General features: G+C 34.9%; 1 protein-coding gene across 2 annotated transcripts in view; it reads right to left on the minus strand.

The window, feature by feature from the left end:
• Positions 1–21,138, minus strand: part of GOSR1 (golgi SNAP receptor complex member 1) — a 47,245-nt gene that overhangs the window by 18,995 nt on the left and 7,112 nt on the right. For both annotated transcript variants that reach the window (XM_030295521.1, XM_030295520.1), the window contains exons 3-6: positions 20,905–20,992; positions 20,414–20,521; positions 16,112–16,203; positions 13,236–13,310 (exon numbers count right to left, since the gene is read on the minus strand). In XM_030295521.1, the coding sequence (XP_030151381.1) occupies positions 13,236–13,310; positions 16,112–16,203; positions 20,414–20,521; positions 20,905–20,992 (363 nt within the window). The remainder of the gene's footprint in view (positions 1–13,235; positions 13,311–16,111; positions 16,204–20,413; positions 20,522–20,904; positions 20,993–21,138) is intronic.

Here is a 21,138-nt window from a genome sequence, read left to right on the forward strand (position 1 = left end):
TCTTCATATTTTTTTTGTATAAAAATAGATCTTCAATAATAGGTTTTCTTAAACTATTTTCATTGAGATAGGTCATTTTATATTTCTTTTTTTTTTTTTAACGTTTATTTATTTTTGAGAGAGAGAGAGACAGAGCATGAATGGGGGAGGGGCAGAGAGAGGGAGACACAGAATCCGAAACAGGCTCCAGGCTCTGAGCTGTCAGCACAGAGCCCGACGCAGGGTCGAACTCACGGACCGCGAGATCATGACCTGAGCCGAAGTCGGCCGCTTAACCGACTGAGCCACCCAGGCGCCCCATGTCATTATATATTTCTGAGATTCACAACTTATCTTCATATAATGGTAATTTTACAGCATCATCTGAACTGCAGTCAAATAAAAGAGTTTTCCGGCTTTCCCTAGAAAGGAAACCAACCTAATAATAGGTTTTACTTATAAAGAACACTAAAATTATAATCCCAAATATCCTATTCTATGGAGGAAGGAGGTCCTCCCTCCCCATGGTATCCTTCATTTATACAGTGGCACATACAGAGGAAGCCCAGTGATTTTTAAATTTCTTCTCAGACTGCCCAAAGTATCAAAGTCCTTAATTAGCTAAGCCCTCCACTGACTAAACATCATTCACTAAGAGCATCCTGGATAGTGTGGATACCCATTTAACAACAGAATGGCTCCATAAAGATGGCATAATCTAGTAAAAGTCAAATTTAAAACTGCTTTCCTTTGGGGCATAACATATACAATCAAGTGGAATTATCCTTCTTAAACGTAACAGCCCACAGGCATTCATCTGAGTCTGTAATTAAGCAACAAGTTTCTGTTTCTTTCAAGACCAATTTGAACTAGCTGAAAACAATGAGCCAAATTTCATCACTAATTATTGTATGGAGGAATCACTAAAGCCACATTTAAATAATTCTCTTTTTTAAAATAATTCATTTCCTCCAACATACATATTGCAAATGGTACCAATTTCAGGAATGAGAATGGGATTTCAAGCACATTATTTGAAAGCAATTTAAACCAACAAAAATAAGAATGTGGCAAGATCACTCAGATAACACCTAATTAGAACCCTCTTTTATTCTATTAAATAAGTAAACAAGTAAATAAGTAAAATAAGCAAGTACATAATAAATACAATTTTAAAACTGAACCCTTTATAAACTGCAATCGATGAGGCTGTCACCCACTAATCCTACCATTTACAACAAATACTGTAGTAATGTAGTCTTTCACTTATAGTTAACCAGAGAGGCCTTCAAGATCTGGGTCTTATTTCTGTATAAATATCTCTTAAAACATGTTAAGTGAATATAATGAAGCTACAGTAGGATACAAAAACCTGTTTCAGGGGCGCCTGGGTGGTTCAGTTGGTTAAGCGTCCGACTTCAGCTCAGGTCATGATCTCACAGTTCATGGGTTCGAGTCCCGCGTTGGGCTCTGTGCTGATAGCCCGGAGCCTGGAGCCTACTTCTGATTCAGTGTCTCACTCTCTCTCTGCCCCTACCCCGTTTGCAGTCTGCCTCTCTCTCTCTCTCTCAAAAATAAGTAAACATTAAAAAAATTTATATTAAAAAAAACTGTTTTAGAGCTAACAGATGTTTATTTTACAGATAACATCTGGAAGATACAGAAAAACAAAGATGGAAATAGAAATTATTTGTAATCCCTCTTCCATGAATACTGTGGTTTATTTCTTTCCAATCTGGGTTGACCAAGAATATCTTTACTTGCTTTTTTTTGTGTGTGTGTGTGTGGCTTATTTGGCACAGTAATTTTTAAAATATTTACATGAAGCTACCTAAGGACAAAAAGTAAGGCATCTGACAGACTCTGAATTCTAATTTAGGGAGAGAAAAAAGAGAAAAGTAAAAGCTAAATTATTAGCAGTGAGTTCCCGGAAAGTCACTTCTTCCATTTTTTAAAATTAGTAGACTTATTTTTTAGAAGAGTTTTAGTATTCAGTAGAAAGTACAGAGTTCCCATATACCCATTTTCCCCCATTATTATTATTTTTTTAATATATGAAATTTATTGTCAGATTGGTTTCCATACAACACCCAGTGCTCATCCCAAAAGATGCCCTCTTCAATACCCATCACCTACCCTCCCCTCCCTCCCACCCCCCATCAACCCTGTTTGTTCTCAGTTTTTAAGAGTCTCTTATGCTTTGGCTCTCTCCCACTCTAACCTTTTTTTTTTTTCTTCCCCTCCCCCATGGGTTCCTGTTAAGTTTCTCAGGATCCACAGAAGAGTGAAAACATGGTATCTGTCTTTCTCTGTATGGCTTATTTCACTTAGCATCACACTCTCCAGTTCCATCCACGTTGCTACAAAGGGCCATATTTCATTCTTTCTCCTTGCCACGTAGTACTCCATTGTGTATATAAACCACAATTTCTTTATCCATTCATCAGTTGATGGACATTTAGGCTCTTTCCACAATTTGGCTATTGTTGAGAGTGCTGCTATAAACATTGGAGTACAAGTGCCTCTATGCATCATCCCCCACCTATTATTAATATCTTTTAGTGTGGTATCTTTATTACAATTGATGAGACAATACTGATAGTTAAATAAAACCCATAGTTTATATTAGGGTTCACTCTTTGTGCTGTATAGTACTACAGGTTTTAACAAATGCATAATGTCATGTATCCATCTTACAGTGTTATGTAGAGCAGTTTCACTGTCCTCCTGTGTGCTCCACCTACTCTATCTTCTCACTCTGAACCCCTGGTAACAGCTGAACTTTCTGCTGTCTACAATTCTCTTTTAATGCTTATTTATTTTGGTGGGGGGGAAGGGGAAGAAAAAGAGGGAGAGAGGGAGTATCCCAAAAAAGCTCCATGCTGTCAGTACAGAGTCCAACACAGGGCTGGATCCCATGAACCATGAAATCATGCATGACCTGAGCCGAAATCAAGAGTTGGATGCTTAACCAACTGAGCCATCCAGGGGCCCCTCTACCATCTACAGTTTTGCTTTTTGTCACATAGTTGGAATTATACAGTGTGTAGCCTTTTCAGACTGCCTTCTTTCGTGCATTTAAGGCTCCTCCATGTCTTCAGGGACTTGCAAGTTTACTTTCTGTATCACTGAATAATATTCCATTGTACAGATATACTACAGTTTATCTCTTCATTTACTGAAGGTCATCTTGGTTGCATCCAAGTTCTGGCAATTATGCATAAAAGTGCTAATAAACATTTGTGTGCAGGTTTTTGTTTGAACATAAGTTTTCAATTCATTTAGGTAAAATACCTAGGAGCATGATTTCTGGATCATATGCTAAGACTATATTTAGCGTTTTAAGGAAGCTGCCAAAGTGGCTATATTGTATTCCCACCAGCAATGAGAGTTCCCTCTGTTCCACATTCTTGCCAACATTTGGTGCTGTCAGTGTTTTGGATTTTAGCCATTTTCATAGGTGTATGGTGGTATCTCATTGTTGTAATTTGCTATTCCCTAATGACATCATGTTGAACATTTTTTCATATGCTTATCTGCCATCTGCTTATCTTCTCAGATGAAGTGTCTGTTAGATCTTTTGCTTACTTTTTAATTGTTGAGTTTTAAGAGTCCTTTGAATATTTTAGGTAACAGTTGTTCATCAAATATGTGTTGTGCAAATATTTTTTTTTCAGTCTGCGTCTTGTCTTTTCATTTTCTTGACAGTATCTTTGGCAGGGCAAAGCAGAAGTGTTTAATTTCAATGAAATCCATCTTATCAGTTTTTTCTTTCATAGATGGCGTTTTTATTTTTAGTATTATTTTTAATGTTTTTTTTTTTTTTTTTTTTTTTGAGAGAGAGCATGCGCACACAGGGGAGGGGCAGAGACAGAGGGTGAAAGAATCTGCAGCAGGCTCTTAGCTGACAGCAGAGTGCTATGTGGGGCTCCAACTCACGAATGGTGAGATCATGACCTGAGCCAAAGTTGGCTGTTCAACCAACTGAGCCACCCAGGTGCCCCCATATATGGTGTTTTAGTGTTGCATCTAAAAACTCACTGCCAAACCCAATATCATCTAGATTTTTTCTACATTATAAACCTTCTAGAAGTTTTATAGTTCTGTATTTTACGTTTAGGACTATGATCTGTTTTGAATTATTTCTGGGAAAAAGACAGTGTTTATATTCGTGTGTGTGTGTGTGTGTGTGTTTGCATGTAGGATATCCAATTGCTCTAGCATGTTTTGTTGAAAAACTCTTTTGTCCACTGAATTATTTTTGTTCCTCTATCAAAAATCAGTTGATTATATTTGTGTGCATCAATTTTTGAACTCTCTATGCTATTCCATTGGTGTATTTATTCTTTCACCAATACCACACTGTCTTGATTACATCCAACATACAATATATATACAACAGAAAATCAAATATAAATGGAGAAGAAGTTTTTGTTTCTTTTTCCCTTCTCAAAGTATTTTAATCAAACATTTTGGTGCAAAAAATACTTTTTTAATGTCAACAAATGTGTTCAACCATAGCAGAAACAGAAAGCTTAAGAAAGAATGTGGGGATGGTAGTTTCCATAGTCTGTTCTTTAGATAAATGGTTTAAGAAGACTGAAAATCCCCAAAAAAAAACTACCCAAATCACAAATCTATGAATTAAAGAAACATTTTCCCAAAAAAAATAAAATAAAATAAAGCATTTCCCAATGTTTCTGAAGCCTCTAAAAAAACCCTCCATTTATCAATATAAGCTAATCTGCTTACATAAGAATGGAACTATACTTTTCATTTTATGTATGTTTCTCTCACATACTTATAACTCAGAAAACAGTTCCATAAATGTAACCACAGAAATTCAATAATACTAGCAATCATGACACTTATGGAACTATACAGAAGAAAATGGCTAGGGGCACCTGGGTGGCTCACTCGGTTAAACATTCGACTTCAGCTCAGATCACGATCTCTTGGTTCCTGAGTTAGAGCCCTGCACTGGGCTCTCTGCTGTAAGGCCTGCTTTGGATCCTGTCTCTGCCCTCCCTCTCTCTGCCATCCCTCCAGCCCCTCTCTCAAAAATAAAAATAAACATTAAAAAAAAAAAGAAGAAGAAAATGGCTAATTGCTCTCTCTTACACCCCAGGCCCTGGGTTCTAGTCAAGGCTTTAAGCACCTTGGCTCTATGAATTCACTACACGAAGTTGTCATAAGGCTCAAAGGGATAATGTAAATATAAGTATCTTGTAAACTATATAAGCCTATAGATACGTGGTTGATACAGATCAAGGCACTTTCATGTCTCATAGTGTCTCTCTTGGCCTGGAATCCCTTTCCCTGATTCTCAACATAAATCGCTTATGTTTTAAAGTCCAGCTCAGAAGTCAAATCGTCTGAGAAGCCTTTCCCATTTCATCTATATATCCAGGCAGAACTAATTCTTCTTTATACCATAATATTATGCTTTCATAGGTCTTTTGTTCTTATCAATTCATTCAAGAATATACAAGCATTTAAGATATACCAGACATTGTACTATGCACTGGAGGAAAAATATCTCAAATTTGTAAAGCTTCCAGTTTTTTTCATATATGTCATCTCATTTAATACTTTTAATTTTTTTTAAACGTTTATTTATTTTTGAGACAGAGAGAGACAGAGCATGAACAGGGGAGGGGCAGAGAGAGAGGGAGACACAGAATCCGAAACAGGCTCCAGGCTCTGAGCTGTCAGCACAGAGCCCGACGCGGGGCTCGAACTCACGGACTGTGAGATCATGACCTGAGCCGAAGTCGGCCGCTTAACCGACTGAGCCACCCATGCGCCCCTCATTTAATACTTTAAAAATGTAACATTTCACAAGATAGCACAATTATGTTTATTATTTCTCCAACCAGAATGAATTCCCAAGGAGTAGAGACTGAGTCTGATTCATCTTTGGTTCCCTAGAGTCTAGTATAGGACCTTGCACACAGGAGACACTCATTAAATGCTTGATAAATGAATAACAGAAACTTGTTAGATTAATAAAGTATCAATCAGTTCACAGTTAATCCATATAAATTCCACGGTGGGGGGTGAGCAGGCCAAGGATGTGTCACATTATGCAAACATGCATTTGGGGAGAGAAAATTCCTCACTACAGCAGAGCATCTCCAACTCAAATTTTACTGTTTAACAAAGCAATGTACCAACTGAAGATGAATTTTTATTTTTAATATTTATTTTTGTGAGAGAGAGCGAGTGAGCATGCACAAGCAGGGGAGGGGCAGAGAGAGGGAGACGCAGAACCTGAAGCAGGCTCCAGGCTCTGAGCTGTCAGTAGAGTCTGACACGGGACTCAAACTCACGAACTGTGAGTCTGACCTGAGCCAAAGTCAGATGCTCAACTGACTGAGCCACCCAGGCACCCCTGGATTTGATTTCAATACAGCTCCAAGTAAAGAAAAATGAGTTCTCTATAAAAGCTCCTAACTAGGTCATTTTGCTTTGTAAATTGTACATTACCACATGAATATAAAAATAAGAAAAGTATTATTCAGGGGTTCTATTAATTTGCTTTGTCACCTATTTCTTTTTTTTTTTTTAATTTTTTTTTTTTCAACGTTTATTTATTTTTGGGACAGAGAGAGACAGAGCATGAACGGGGGAGGGGCAGAGAGAGAGGGAGACACAGAATCGGAAACAGGCTCCAGGCTCTGAGCCATCAGCCCAGAGCCTGACGCGGGGCTCGAACTCCCGGACCGCGAGATCGTGACCTGGCTGAAGTCGGACGCTTAACCGACTGCGCCACCCAGGCGCCCCAGCTTTGTCACCTATTTCAACATGGCAGACAACTGCACCACCTGAGACAAATGGAGCTTTGGCATGTAATTTAAAAATATCCCACAAATAAAATGATAGATACATAGTGAAATAATCCAATGCTAGCAGTCCTCATACATTAAAAATTCAACTCACTATTATACAAAATACCCCTAATATAGGTAAGGGATATATCTCAAGATCTTTGCATATTCCCATATTTATGGCTACTATTATTCCATAAGCTTCCCATTTTTCTACTTATGAGCACCACTTTTGTAGCATCACTTCACTAGCATTACCTTTATAAAGGCATTTTCTCCTTGGAGTGATGTTTCACAAAGAAACAAAAGTATATGCATGTACATGTATAAATCATTTCATAGTAGTTACCAAGTAAATAACAATAAGCAGAAATATGAACACAGAAGTGAGACTGAAGTGTAAATGTAGGTTATACATACTTGTTAGCCAAGTGACTTCCTCAACACCTGCTCATTAGCTCATAATATTCAAGTTTGTATCTCAACAAAACTATACATCATGAACCTTTAGGTTTCATATATAGTTGAGAAAGCTAATGTCAAATCCTGAATGCCAGGAGTCTATTATACTATCCCATTCACAGATGTTATAATCGGACCATTATTTAATTGGAGTCTTATGCTTTTTATTAAACAATAAATGTACATACGATTACACCAAAAACTTTTGAGATAAAGCCACTCCTTGTGAAGGTCACTAAATTATGGTGATCGTATATCCCATACTTTTCAAATATGGCCACGGTCCATTAATACAATTAGGATTTAATTTCACAAAGATTATCCTAGCATCACAAGCATTTCAAATTATATTTAAAACCTGAAAACTATCAGTGCATATAAAAGGTTTTCTCTTTTAGTATTTGCTTTTCTTACTCCTAAAACCCTCATTATGTTCTTTTTTTCTTTTCATTTGAGAGACAGCGCGTGCAAGTGGAGGAGAGGGGCAGAAGGAGAAAGACAGAGACTCTCAAGCAGGCTCCACGCTCAGCACAGATTGAGTACTGTGGGGCTCAATCCCGTGACCCTGGGATCATGACCTGAGCCATAACCAAGGGTCGGATGCTCAAGTGACTGAGCCAGGTGCTTTAACTCTCATTATTTTCTGCTTTGTATAGAAAAGCCTCACAGTTTGCAAAGCCTTTTTACGTGAGTTATCTTAGCAACGCTGTGATACAGATACCATAAGAAACAGTTTAGAAGCAGTGCAATATTGTAGAAGCAACACAATCAGAATACCTGGGTTTGAATCTCAGCTTTTACTACTAGCTGTGGGACCTCAGAGAAATCTGCTGAAAATCACGAAACAAACAAAAAGTGAAACTGTTTTCATTGTTTTTAAAATGCTTATGGAAAATATTTTCATCACCACAACTTTGGATCACCTGAATGACAAGACTGGTGAGTTTAAAAGATTCAAAATTCAATAGTCTAAACATAGGCTAAGAAAGGTCATAAGAAAAATTGTTAGCAGAGAAATGTAAGCCTCTGAGAATATAATAATTCTTTACTCATTCATGGATATATTTACACCTAAGTATACAAATATGTATGCCACCTCAGTAACAATCATGTCAATGGAATGAAAACAAAACAACAAATTCTCAATACTATAACTGATCCTGTTTATTTAAGTGTAACTTGCTTTAAACAAGTCCTATATTTGAAAAGTTATGTGAAACAAATTCTTTAGATTTTTTAAGGTATTTTATAATGCCTTAACTCTTAAGCTATTCTTCCTGAAAATTACATAACATAAAGGGACAGCTACAATCCCATTACAAAAAACTAAAAACCCCAAAAGCAAACAAACAAAAACAGATACAGAGAGACCAGGTCACTTGCTTTTCAGAGAAGTGAAAAGCAACTGATCTTTCAACTCTTAATAGCATTATGCATGCTGGCCCCCTAATTCAAGAAAAATAAAATTTTAAAGAAGAAAGTCACAGGGAAAGCAATATGATGTGGGACAAATAGGGAAATAGTTTGGGAAATGTGGGTTTAGTATATTATTAAATAGTTATGAAACCCTGGCCTATGTCCTTTCTGAATCTTGTTTCTTATCTGTAAATAAGAGAGATGTTGCCAAAGACTGTTAATATATACCATATAAGAATTTGATTTTTAATAATTCATCACATTAATAATAGCCCCTTTAGTTCTCAAAATCAGATTTTATATGTATATGTAGCATCTGGACCAGTATCTTATACACAGTATGTATTCAATAAATATTTGGGGAGTAAGTAAATGAATGAAACACGTTTCCTATATTGGGAAACAGGTGTCCTACATATACATGTATATGAAACCAAAATTAATACCTTCTGTTTACATCCATTTATTTATATAAGAAATAAATATTAAGTGTCTATGATATAACAAACTAGGGGCACAACACTGCCAAGAACTAGACTAACCAAGTCCTTACTCTTATGAAGCTTACTTTCAAGGAGAGTCACATCATCATCATCATCATCATCATCATCATCATCACAATACCAAAAACCAAACAGATCATTACATATTTTCATAAATGCTATGAAAGAAACAACAAAAAGAGTTCTTGGTTCAGTTGGTTAAGTGTCTGACTCTTGATTGTGGCTCAGGTCATGATCTCATGGCTTGTGAGTTCAAGTTCCATGTCAGGCTCAGTGCTGACAGCTCAGAGCCTGGAACCTGCTTCAGATTCTGTGGCTCCCTCTCTCTCTGCCCCTCCTCTGCTCATGCTCTGTTTCTCTCTCTCGCAAAAGTAAATAAACATTAAAAAATATACATAAAATAAATATGGAGAGAGATAGGTCATAAAGGTAAAACTCCTTTAAGGGAAAAAAAGAACTTTAAAATACAAAACTAATTCAGATATTTTTTCAAAAAGGAAAATATAAGAGAGCAATGAAAGAGAACAGATTAAAGGAAGAGAAATTAATCTAAATAGCAAGTAAAGAACTCACAGGAATGCATCTACATTATAGCCCAGGGAAAAACAAATAGCTATAAACTTGACACTAACGCAAAATCAGCATTTTATTCTGACTGATACACTGAAACAGACTCAGATTTCAGAGACAAGTAAGAAATGAAAGCTACCTTATCCACAGGAAGAGAAATTATTATCTTTCGTGAGATAAACTGTTACAAGCTAACAACACTTATGTTTAGACAAAAATGTTAATGGGAACTGATAAAAATAATTACAAAGTTAGGATTTTTTAAAGTTTGCATTCATTTATAAAAATCTTTCTCAAGGGAAAAATACATATTTTTGAAATAAGCTGCAGAAATTTACATTAACATACAAATGTTATGAAGAATCAAATAAAAATCTACATATGTTTTTAGCCATAAAAAGTCCAATGCTACTGCACAAAATCAAACTAGTTACCTGAGTTACTGGGTATTAAATGCCTTTATTCATGAAAGATCAACATAAAAATTACCCTACCAGTAAATCTGGCCTATTAATTACAAATGGTACTGATGAACTATATAATCTATAACCACTATAGGTTTCTATAATCACTTAAAAATTTTTTAATGTTTATTTTTGAAAGAGAGAGAGAGAGAGAGAGAAAGAGAGAGAAAATATGAGTGGGGGGAGGGGCAGAAAGAGAGGGGGACAGATGATCCCAAGCTGACTCTGTGCTGACAGCAGCAAGCCCGATGCAGGGCTCAAACTCAGGAACTGCGAGATCATGACCTGAGCTGAAGTTGGAAGCTCAACAGACTGAGCCACCCAGATGCCCCTATAATCACTTTTAGGTTAATTTAACTGCTACTTCTTTATGCTTCTTTTGCTTGGCCATTTAACTTGTTTTCTCTAATGAAAATGTATTCCTCATATTAAAAAAAAAAATCTATTACCTGAAAAATTTTGCCTATCTTGCCATAAATTAAAAAAAAAATCAAAGTTTCAGTGTTACTGAGTGCACTGGGAAATGTTTACATATATACTACTAATAGCTCTCTAAACCAGAAAACCTTCAGAGGAAAATTTGACAGTAATATGCCAAAAGCTTTACAAATGAATATATTCCAGTTCTAGGAATTTATCATAAGGAAGTAATTATGGATATTTGTAAAGACTTCAATATGTGCAATAATAAAAACTGGAAATAATCCAAAAGGCCAACTTTAAGGAAATGGTTAAATTTTGGTTTATCTGTATTACAAAATATATGCAAAAACAATAAAAAAATGATCAAATAACATGCAAAAAGGCTCACAATATACTGATGAGTAAAAAATGGTTAGAGAATCTGTACTAACCAGTGATTTGAATGGGTTTTTTTGTGTTATTCATAGTTTCTACAACAAGGACTTTATTACAAAGAGCACTTATAGCTTTTGTATGGAAAAAAAGTTCTGAAAAGATCTTGCCAATTGTGACTCAAACCACTTAGCCAATGAAATAGAGAGGACACTGAAAAAACAGAGTTTTCTGTATTATTTGTACATGTATCATCCATGATTTTACGTTATTTTATTACCTACCAAATATTCGTAATTTACACACAAAAGATTGATTTTTCCAAAATGTATTTGGAAGCTCTGTGATCCAACATTGAGAGCAATGACTGAGCTCTTGTTTTCAGTCTCAACAACTTCCCTGATTCATCAGAAGCTCATATTCCATTTAATTCATCCTGCCTCAGTTTCTCTCTATATAGAATGAACACACACAAACTTTTTCACAAGAATATTGAAAGGAATATATATATATAAAGTATAGCATATATAAAACTGAGAAAAATGGAAAACACATTTTGATTTTCAGTCTTCTCATCACTTTTATAACCATAAACAAATTAGTTATGTGCCCCTGAACTGTTGTATTTTTTCTGTAAAATGGACAATACAAAACTCCTGAAAGGCTTTCTTTGATTATTAACACAAATGCAAAACTGCAAATTTTCATATAAAATTTATAATAAACAGTGTGTCTTGAAAGTATGAAACAAAGGATATTAATTTATGTAATTACTCTGGTATACTCTTTAGCAACAAACATATCATTCCTAAAGTAATTCAACTATTGCATTTCTAACTTAAACATCTTTTTGAGACAATACAGAAACATTGATGCAATCTAACCTTTATTTTGTATAAGATATTTAAGTATTAAGTATCTTATCCCTTAAATTTACTCTATAACTAAAGAATATGTTAACATCGCTTTGGATGTAATGCAAAGTTCTTTTTTCTGGTGGTTTTTATCAAATACAAAAAGAATAACCAAAGCTACGAGTAACTATAAACTAAACATACTCTAGGAAAGACTGCCCTCTTGTGCCAATCAATAATATTCAACAGACTAAGAAGGAACACTAATAACTATATCCAACACTAGAAGAACTCAGGCTTCTAAAAAGGTCTTGATTTTTCTAAGTTCTGATTTCAACAGCTTATATTTAGTGGTGATCTTCAAAGAAAAATAAATTGAATAGTACATTAAGCTCATATAGACATGACTAGTTTATGATATTCAGCAGCAAATATCAACATAATTTGTAATGTTTAACTATCATAGATACTAGCTGCTCAAGTGCTTTGAGGCTGACCTCACAGAGATAAGTAACTTTCTGATCCTTAAGTTCTACAACAAAATACAGAGAAAATATTAAAGAAACCAGTAGCTTGCAGAGAAAAACATAGATGAAAAAGGGATAGAATATGGTGACTTGCGTTAAAATATATATACAGTTCATTCAAGTTTCTAGGCATTTTCTTCTGAATTCTTAGATAATATGATAATCTCTTTTTGATGGATTTTTAAAGATTTGGTGTATGGCCTATTACTCTTTATTTATTTTTAATTTTTTTTCATGTTTATTTTTGAGAGAGACCGAGCGTGAGCAGGAGAAGGTCAGAGACAGAGGGAGACACAGATCTGAAGCAGGCTCCAGGTTCTGATCTGTCAGCACAGAGCCTGATGTGGGGCTCGAACTCATGAACCGAGAGATCATGACCTGAGCTGAAGTCAGACAATTAACCAACTGAGCCAACCAGGCACCCTGGCCTATTAGTCTTTATAAAGCTTCTTGGCATAAATAAGTGGTAACAGACCACTCAAACATAATTCATTTTTAGCATCATTATTATTACTAATAATGTATAGTACTGTACAAATGTATTAGAGGAATAGACTTGCTAAAGAAAAGAAACATTAAGGTGACAAAAGATGTATTACAAATAACAAGTGATGTAAATGCAGATTTTTGATATTCAATAGCATAATATCTTTCCTAATTATAGCTGGAACAGTTACAATTCCATTTCTACCAAAGTGGGTTGTTAGGAGAATTAAATGAATTAGCACTGATAAAGCGCTTGCTATAAAAAACACTACAAAATGTTTATTATGTCAATAAAGGAATTAGTAAGTATGGGAAACTACATGATATGTATGTGTACAATAATACCTACTTTCGAAGGTGGTCATGTTCTTTCAAAAACAGTTCAGTTCTTCTGTTGTTCACTCCAGACCCACTTTTATATGACCTAGAACAAAATAGAGAAATGGCATTTATGATAAATAGATAAATATTATTGCCTCTTTAATTTAGGGATGTTTATTATTTTCACCCAAATCATCCAACATTCTTTTTTTTTTAACATTTATTTATTTTTGAGAGACAGAGAGAGATAGAGCACAAGCAGGGGAGGAGCAGAGAGAGAGGGAGACACAGAATCTGAAGCAGGTTCCAGGCTCCGAGCTGTCAGCACAGAGCCTGACGCAGGGCTCAAACCCACGGACTGTGAGATCGTGACCTGAGCCAAAGTTGGATGCTCAACCGACTGAGCCACCCAGGCGCCCCAAAATCATCCAACGTTCCTAAACAAAAATCTTATTTTCCTTTGCCTATTATTATTATTGTCTATTATGGTATCTTTATTGTCTCCAAGTGGAAGTAGAAGTTTAAAACTGATCACTGCACAGCACATGGGGTGGGAAGCTACTGCCATGTAATGTTTTCCTTCACAGTGGTACATGCAGTCTATCAACTGGAGCCTATGGAGCTAAAATGCAACTGAAGATCTGCCCATTTTGGCATACTTAAGGATTTCTATCTTGGTCTTAAGTGCATTAAAGTTTATAAGAAAAAGCTTTTTATCATTACTATCAACACTTTCATGTTTTTGGTCTTTACTCACAATAAAGTATTAAGAACAAAATAAAAAATTCAAGTAACTGCACATATACTGCAGTAAGACAAGAGGGCCATACTGATAAAACTGAACTACTGGCTAAGGGGAAGTGTTAATTTGCAAAGTATAGTGGAAAAAAAAACCTCAGAAAAAGCAGCATGAAATAACCTAGAGCACACTGGAGTTGGAAGATAATTTAGATTTAAATCTATCTCCCATCAATTAGCCAGTCAACCTTAGATAAGTCTCTAAATACCTAGTTTTACAAAATGGGACTAATGATTTCTAACTATACCAAAAGAATGAAGTCAAAAAAGTGGTAATATATGGAATAGTGCACAACTACAAAAAACTTTTAAATGTCAGTTATTACTGGGACACCTGGGTGACTCAGTGGGGTAAGCGTCTGACCCTTGGTTTTGGCTTAGGTCATGATCTCGTGTTTCGTGAGTTTGAGCCCCACATGGGGCTCTGCGTGGACAGTGTGAAGCCTGCTTGGGATCTCTTTCACCCTCTCTCTGTGCCCCTCCCCTGTTCGCTCTCTCTTGAAATAAATAAACTAAAAAAAATTTTTTAAATTTAATGTCAGTTATTGCTACTGTATCTCATCTCACTAATCATATTCTGCTTTGTATTATATTGAGTATGTGTCTTACTCCCTCTAGCTCCTATATTATAAAATCCTAGAGGGCTAAGTTGTTCTTTTCATTTCTACCATCTTCTGTGACTTACCTAGTGTCTTACTCATGGCTGGTAATCAGGAAATAGTTTAATGAATGGATGAACACGTTTCTTTTATGATTATCTTTCAGAAAGCAAGTTATTACAGTGGGCTATATTCTAACAATTCCCACCAATTGTGGGGAAACAAAATGCCTAAACATTAAAGGCTGTCCCCTACACCGGGGGCACTAAAATGCATATGTAAATAGTCTGTACAGATATTAAACAAAAGACTTCTATGTTCCTGAGAACTAAAAATATTACGAAATTCCTAACTATGGCAAAAATGTTTAGATTTTTTACTCCCATGTGTCTTACAAAGTACACAAGACTAAGCATTTAAAAAAGAATAAAACAGAGACAAACAATAAAAATTAATTTTCCAAGATAATTCTGGGGGACAGAAACATAACTATTAAAGTTATGTTTAATCCTCAATTAGAGTTCTGAGCAAAAAATTTTGAATCCAGTGAATATGAAATTACTTCTGCTGCTGAACTGTCTTACTGGTGTAGTAAAATAAAGGAGCTCTAGGAAAACATTTTTCAGAATATACATGATACATATCAGTTTATCATATGGTAATGCATATCTTAGACATGTTTATGAAATACAAGGTCACACTTACTTATGAAAAGTGTCATAAATTTCTCACAAGTGAGACAATGATAGGCATCAATAGATAGTCCAAAAGTGGAAAGTCTTCAGTTTTAATTGGATGCCCAATGGATTTACCTTGTCAGAGGCGAAAAATATTTTAAATGTGTATATGAAATGCTAGAATATATTACTGAAGGTGAGGTAAAGGGATGGAAGAACAAATATTTAAAATATGGATTGAGATCAGCATAAAAACATTGGGAGTTCTTAAATAATCTGACATAAGGCTATGAAGTTTGAATAAAACATAGAAAACACAGATATTTCAGATTCTAGAGAAATAAAGGTTACTTTATATATATTATGTAAAATATATATAAAGTTACAGATGTGTCTTTGCGTATGTGTGTATATGTGTGTGCGCACATGCGCGCACACACATAATTGTTAGGGCAAAAGAAAGGGTAGAGAGGTAGGTGGTAATCAGAAAGGGAAACATGGACAGCTTCAGCTATTGGAAATTCTTAAGGTGAGTGTTAAGAGATCAGAGAAAAACTTAGGAAGTTATCATCTAAGCTGGACACCAAATTAAAACAGTAAAGTCAAGATTGGCAGGAGCCAATGATAAAACTAGGGGAAACTAGAGATAAGTCCAGCAAAGTGGATTAGATCCATATTATAGCAGCAATGTTTAAAGAACAGTGAAATGGGAATTAGAAACCTTGAACTCTAAATCATGGTTCTGCTACTCAGTTTGCTGTTAATCACAGATATGCTCTAAACCTAAATGTGAATAAACATCCTACAGAATAATATAAAAGGTAACTTACTCAATATCCTTTCGTACTGATCCCATGAGATTCTCCCTTTCCCGTATTGCCATGAAGTTTGCTTTGGTTTTATGGAATTCATGTGTATAATCCTGCAATAAATCAACATCCAGTCTCAACACAAGCTAATTATATATTTTCATTTTATTGAGTCCATTATGTATTGTCATTGTATTAAATATTTCTGTCAAGAAGACTGCTATTTAAGAATCAAATAGTCAGGGCCCCTGGTTGGCTCGGTTGGTTAAACGTCCAACTTTGAATCAGGTCATGATCTCATGGTTCGTGAGTTCGAGCCCCGCATCAGGCTTTCTGCTGTCAGCACAGAGGCCGCTTTGGATCCTCTGTCTCCCTCTCTCTCTCTCTGCCCCTCCCCAGCTTGTATGTGTACTCTCTTTCTCTCTCTCTCTCTCAAAAATAAACATTAATAAATAAATAAACCTCTAAAAAAAAAAGAAAGAATCAAACAGTCAAGAAGTAAAAATAACATTATAATCCTTTTCCTGAAGAGTGACCAACTTCTTTCAAATGAAAACAATTCAATGGTAGGGTAATAGTGGCACTAGATCACTATCCTTCTATCTTTTAGTACCTTATGAGATAGAATTATGAAGAAGAAAATAATTTTAAGATAAAATGATTCCAAATAGCCTAGAATAAAATCTGAGGGACTCTTTAGTGTACACCGAATGGGGCTTATTTTCAAATTTCATCTTTTTGGAACTCCCACAGAAATTTGATTCCTAAACCAGTCAAAGGAAGAACAGAACCAAAAGAATTGTAATGAATAATCTTTAATATTTTCCTTTTTCTTTTTCTACTACCATACTTTTAAGTTATTAAGGAATATTCATTACTTTTTAAAATTCAGAGATGTATATAAAGAAAATGAAAATCATAATCCAATCTCCCAGAAAGCCCCTACTGCCCTTTAAAAACAAAAATATAGGGGCGCCTGGGTGGCGCAGTCGGTTAAGCGTCCGACTTCAGCCAGGTCACGATCTCGCGGTCCGTGAGTTCGAGCCCCGCGTCAGGCTCTGGGCTGATGGCTCGGAGCCTGGAGCCTGTTTCCGATTCTGTGTCTCCCTCTCACTCTGCCCCTCCCCCGTTCATGCTCTGTCTCTCTCTGTCCCAAAAATAAATAAACATTGAAAAAAAAAAATTTTAAAAACAAAAATATATATGAACATGGGAGAATACTAAAAGAGCACCAAAAGTAATAAAAATAAAAACCATCCTGCTCTACAGCTCATAACTATTATCACTTTCTTGTATTTTCTTTCAAGAACTACGTTTTTGTATATACAAGCTTACCTATTATTTCTTTCACTTATGCTAAAGAAATCATACCACAATTGATTCTTGAACAACACAGATTTGAAATGCAAAGGTCCGCTTACATGTGAATTTTTTATAGTACAGTTCTGTAAATGTATTTTATCATTTTTTAAATAACATTTTCTTTTTTCTAAATTACTTTATTGTAAAAATACAGTGAATAATATGTGTAACATACAACGTATGTGTTAATCAACTGTTTATATTAGGCTTCAAGTCAATACTAGGCTATTAGTACTTAAATTTTTACGGAGTCAAAAATTATACACAAATTTTTGACTGCACAGGAGTGGAGAGGTGGGGTGTTGGCACCTCTAGTCCCCACACTGTTCAAGGGTCGGCTGTATTCTGCTATATACCTTCTTTTCAGTAGTTCATAAAACATCAAGTAACCTTTCCATATTAACAAATAGAAATCTACATTCTTTTTAATAGGTATATGGAATTCTATCTTATGACTGTCATTTAGTAAATTCCCTACTGGCAAACATTTTAATTGTTTTTTTGCTGGTTTAAAAAATGCTGTTTGAAAAATAAACATTCTTAGATACATATTTTATTGAAATTTCTTTCTCTTTTTTAAGTGTATTTAAAGAGTAAATGCCTAACAGAATAACTGAATCAAAGAATCTTAACATTTAAATTTTGATAGTGCTAAACTGCCTTCTAGAATGACCACTAATTTATGTTCCCAGCAACAGTGATGGGGACTCGTTTTTCTATATTATTGTAATGTGCTACATATGTTTCAATATTTGCTAATCTGACAGGTGAAAAATCATACCTCATATTGATGGGTATATTTTCCTTTCAGCATGTGGTTTAACATCTTTTTTATGGTTTTGGACATTTTCTGTAAACAGCCAGTTAGTATCCTTTGCCCATTTTCCTATTAGGTTATCTTTTTTTTTTTTTTTAAGTTTATTTATTTAAAGAGCGCGCGCGAGAGAGAGAGAACGAATGAGAATGCATGGGAGGGACAGAAAGAAAATCCCAAGCAGGCTCCACACTAACAGAGAGTTGAACTCACAACTATGAGATCATGACCTGAGCTGCAATCAAGAGTTGGAAGCTTAACTGATTGAGCCACCAGGCGCTCCTAGGTTATCTCTTTATTTCTATTATTTCTCTGTACATTAAGTAAATTAGACATTTGTTATAGTTTCCATTATTAGGTCTTGTTTAGAAAGTTCTTTATTACCCAAAATGTATAATTTTCCATGCTTTACTCTGAACATTTAGAATTTCTTTTTCTACATATAAATCTTTGATCCATTTGGAATTTATTCTGGATGTGAGGACTGAGATAGAAATTCAAGTTTGTTTTCTCCCCCCAAATAATTAGCCAATTATTACAGGTCTATTTATTTTATGATCCCTCTTTTTCCCACTGATTTAAAATACCACCTTTATCAGAAACTAAATTTCCATGCGAACTCTATTCAGTTCTATTGGTATATTTTTTCCTCCAGAATCAAACTATCTTAATTATTCTAGCTTCTTAACAGGTTTTAATATCTGGTAGAACTAGTCATTCTTTACTACTTATCTCCATTTTCACATTTTTTTTTCTTGGTTATACTTGTATCTCTGTGAATCCAAATGAACTTTGGTGTCATTTTGCTAATTAAAATAAAAAAAGAAGAAAAAAAAGAAACAAAAAGCCCCTTTTCATTGGGAAGGCACTCAACTTATAGGCTGATTTAGAGAGAAATATTCTTTCCAAAGGCAAAATAATTTTTTCTCTTATTTAAATTAAATCCTTTTGGGGGGCACCTGGGTGGCTTAGTCGTTTAGGCATCTGACTTCCGCCTTCCACTCAGGTCATGATCTCACAGCTCATGGGTTCGAGCTGTGCTGACAGCTCAGAACCTGGAGCCTGCTTCGGATTCTGTGTCTCCCTCTCTCTCTGCCCCTCCCCTGCTCATGCTCTGCCTCTCTCTCTCCCTCAAAAATAAATAAAGATTAAAAAAATTTTTTTAATTAAATTTTTTTTTATGTTCCTCAGTAAAGTTTTATACATGCAAGTCTTAGTCATTCTTATTAAATTTTAACACAAGGATTGTATAGTTTCTTCTATTATATTTTCTAACAGGTTATTGTTTATATGTAGGAAAACTACTTGCTTTGATATGTTAACTTGTAATCCACCATCCTACTTAATTTGTTTCTAATTTTCTCACTGCTACATAATGCAAATTTTGCCTCTTCCTTTCCATTATTTAGATCTTGTTTATTTATATTTCTAATTGTACCACCAAGAACTTCCAAAACAATATTAAACATCTGTGGTGACTGTGGATATCTTTATCTTGCTTTTTTCTTCAAAGGGAATGCTTTCAGTACTTTATCATTAAATGTGATGCTAGCTTTTAATATGGCATGCACATTTTTGCATTAGGTAAATAAAGTGTCCTATTCCTATATTTTAAAATTAGAAAATGTTGCTGAATTTTTTCAACATTAAAAACATTTGCCTTCCTATTTTACTCTATGTTTTTAACATCTCTGAATGTAAATATTTAAGAATTCATTTCATTTTATTGGTACACTTCTAATATTTTCTCAAACAATATACTAAATATAGTATATTACCTCCCTTCCACATTATCTTCAAGGCCTGATGAAAGTATACTCCAAACCACCATATTAGGGCCTCTGCATGACAGCTGGCTATTTCACTATTATTGCTAGTGAAATTGCAAGGTCTTCCACAATAGAAGTTTATTTACCTAGTGATGAATATTACTCATTTTTACCAGGCAAAAGCAAGAGCTATCATTTTCAGAATTTTATTCTACCAAGGGAAAAAAGGTAAAACAAGACAAATTTCTGCAGCATAATATTTATCATTTCAGAAGATTCTTCCCTTTAATCTCTTAAATACATGTGTATACATTCTATTCAGGGATTTAAAAAAAAACCTACTACAATCACTTAAAAATCTCCAGTGCAATATACTACCTGCAATATATCTCTATGTCGCTGTAATGTATGCATCAGTGCTGCATTCAAAGACGGGACACCTGCACTGTTGGTATATTCTGCCATTTTATCATTTACTCCTGTAAGCTAAAAAGAAGAGGAAGGAAGTAAGGAGGGAGAAGAAAACCAATAAAAATATTTTAAAAAGCAATACAAAGAGATACAAGTCAAATATTTGCTTGTATGCGCTTCTGGCTAACAGCAAGCAAATAAAAAACCACCCCCAAACCAAAAACAAAAGGACAGGCAAGGATTCAGTATTTCCCCTCAATAATCTATAAAGGCTAAAAATAACACCCAAAAGACTTGAGAATGGCTGTAATGAAAATTCAAGTGTCCTGGGGAGGCACATATCTTGGATGAAAAGGTGATTTCAATAAATATGTCTGCATTAATATAATCTAGTACCATAGCTAACAAGTGACTAACATAGTAACTAGCAAAACAGTCATTTCACAGAAAGTACTTACCCTTGCCAAAAGCTGTTCAATCTCAATGGCCATTGTTTCAAACATTCTGTCTTGGCTTGATCCATTTAAAAGGGGTGTTGTGTCAGAGCTAAAGAGAGGAACCAGTAAAGAGAATCCATTACTTAAACCGAATCCTTTAAAACATACTTAAAATAATAAGGTGATTCTTAAAGAGGTCAAGTGGAATCCCAGAGACTTATTTTTTAAGAAGCTACAATTTTCATAGAAGTTTTC

Source organism: Lynx canadensis, chromosome E1 (genome assembly GCF_007474595.2).
Source record: "Lynx canadensis isolate LIC74 chromosome E1, mLynCan4.pri.v2, whole genome shotgun sequence".
NCBI classification, from domain to species: Eukaryota; Metazoa; Chordata; class Mammalia; order Carnivora; family Felidae; genus Lynx; species Lynx canadensis.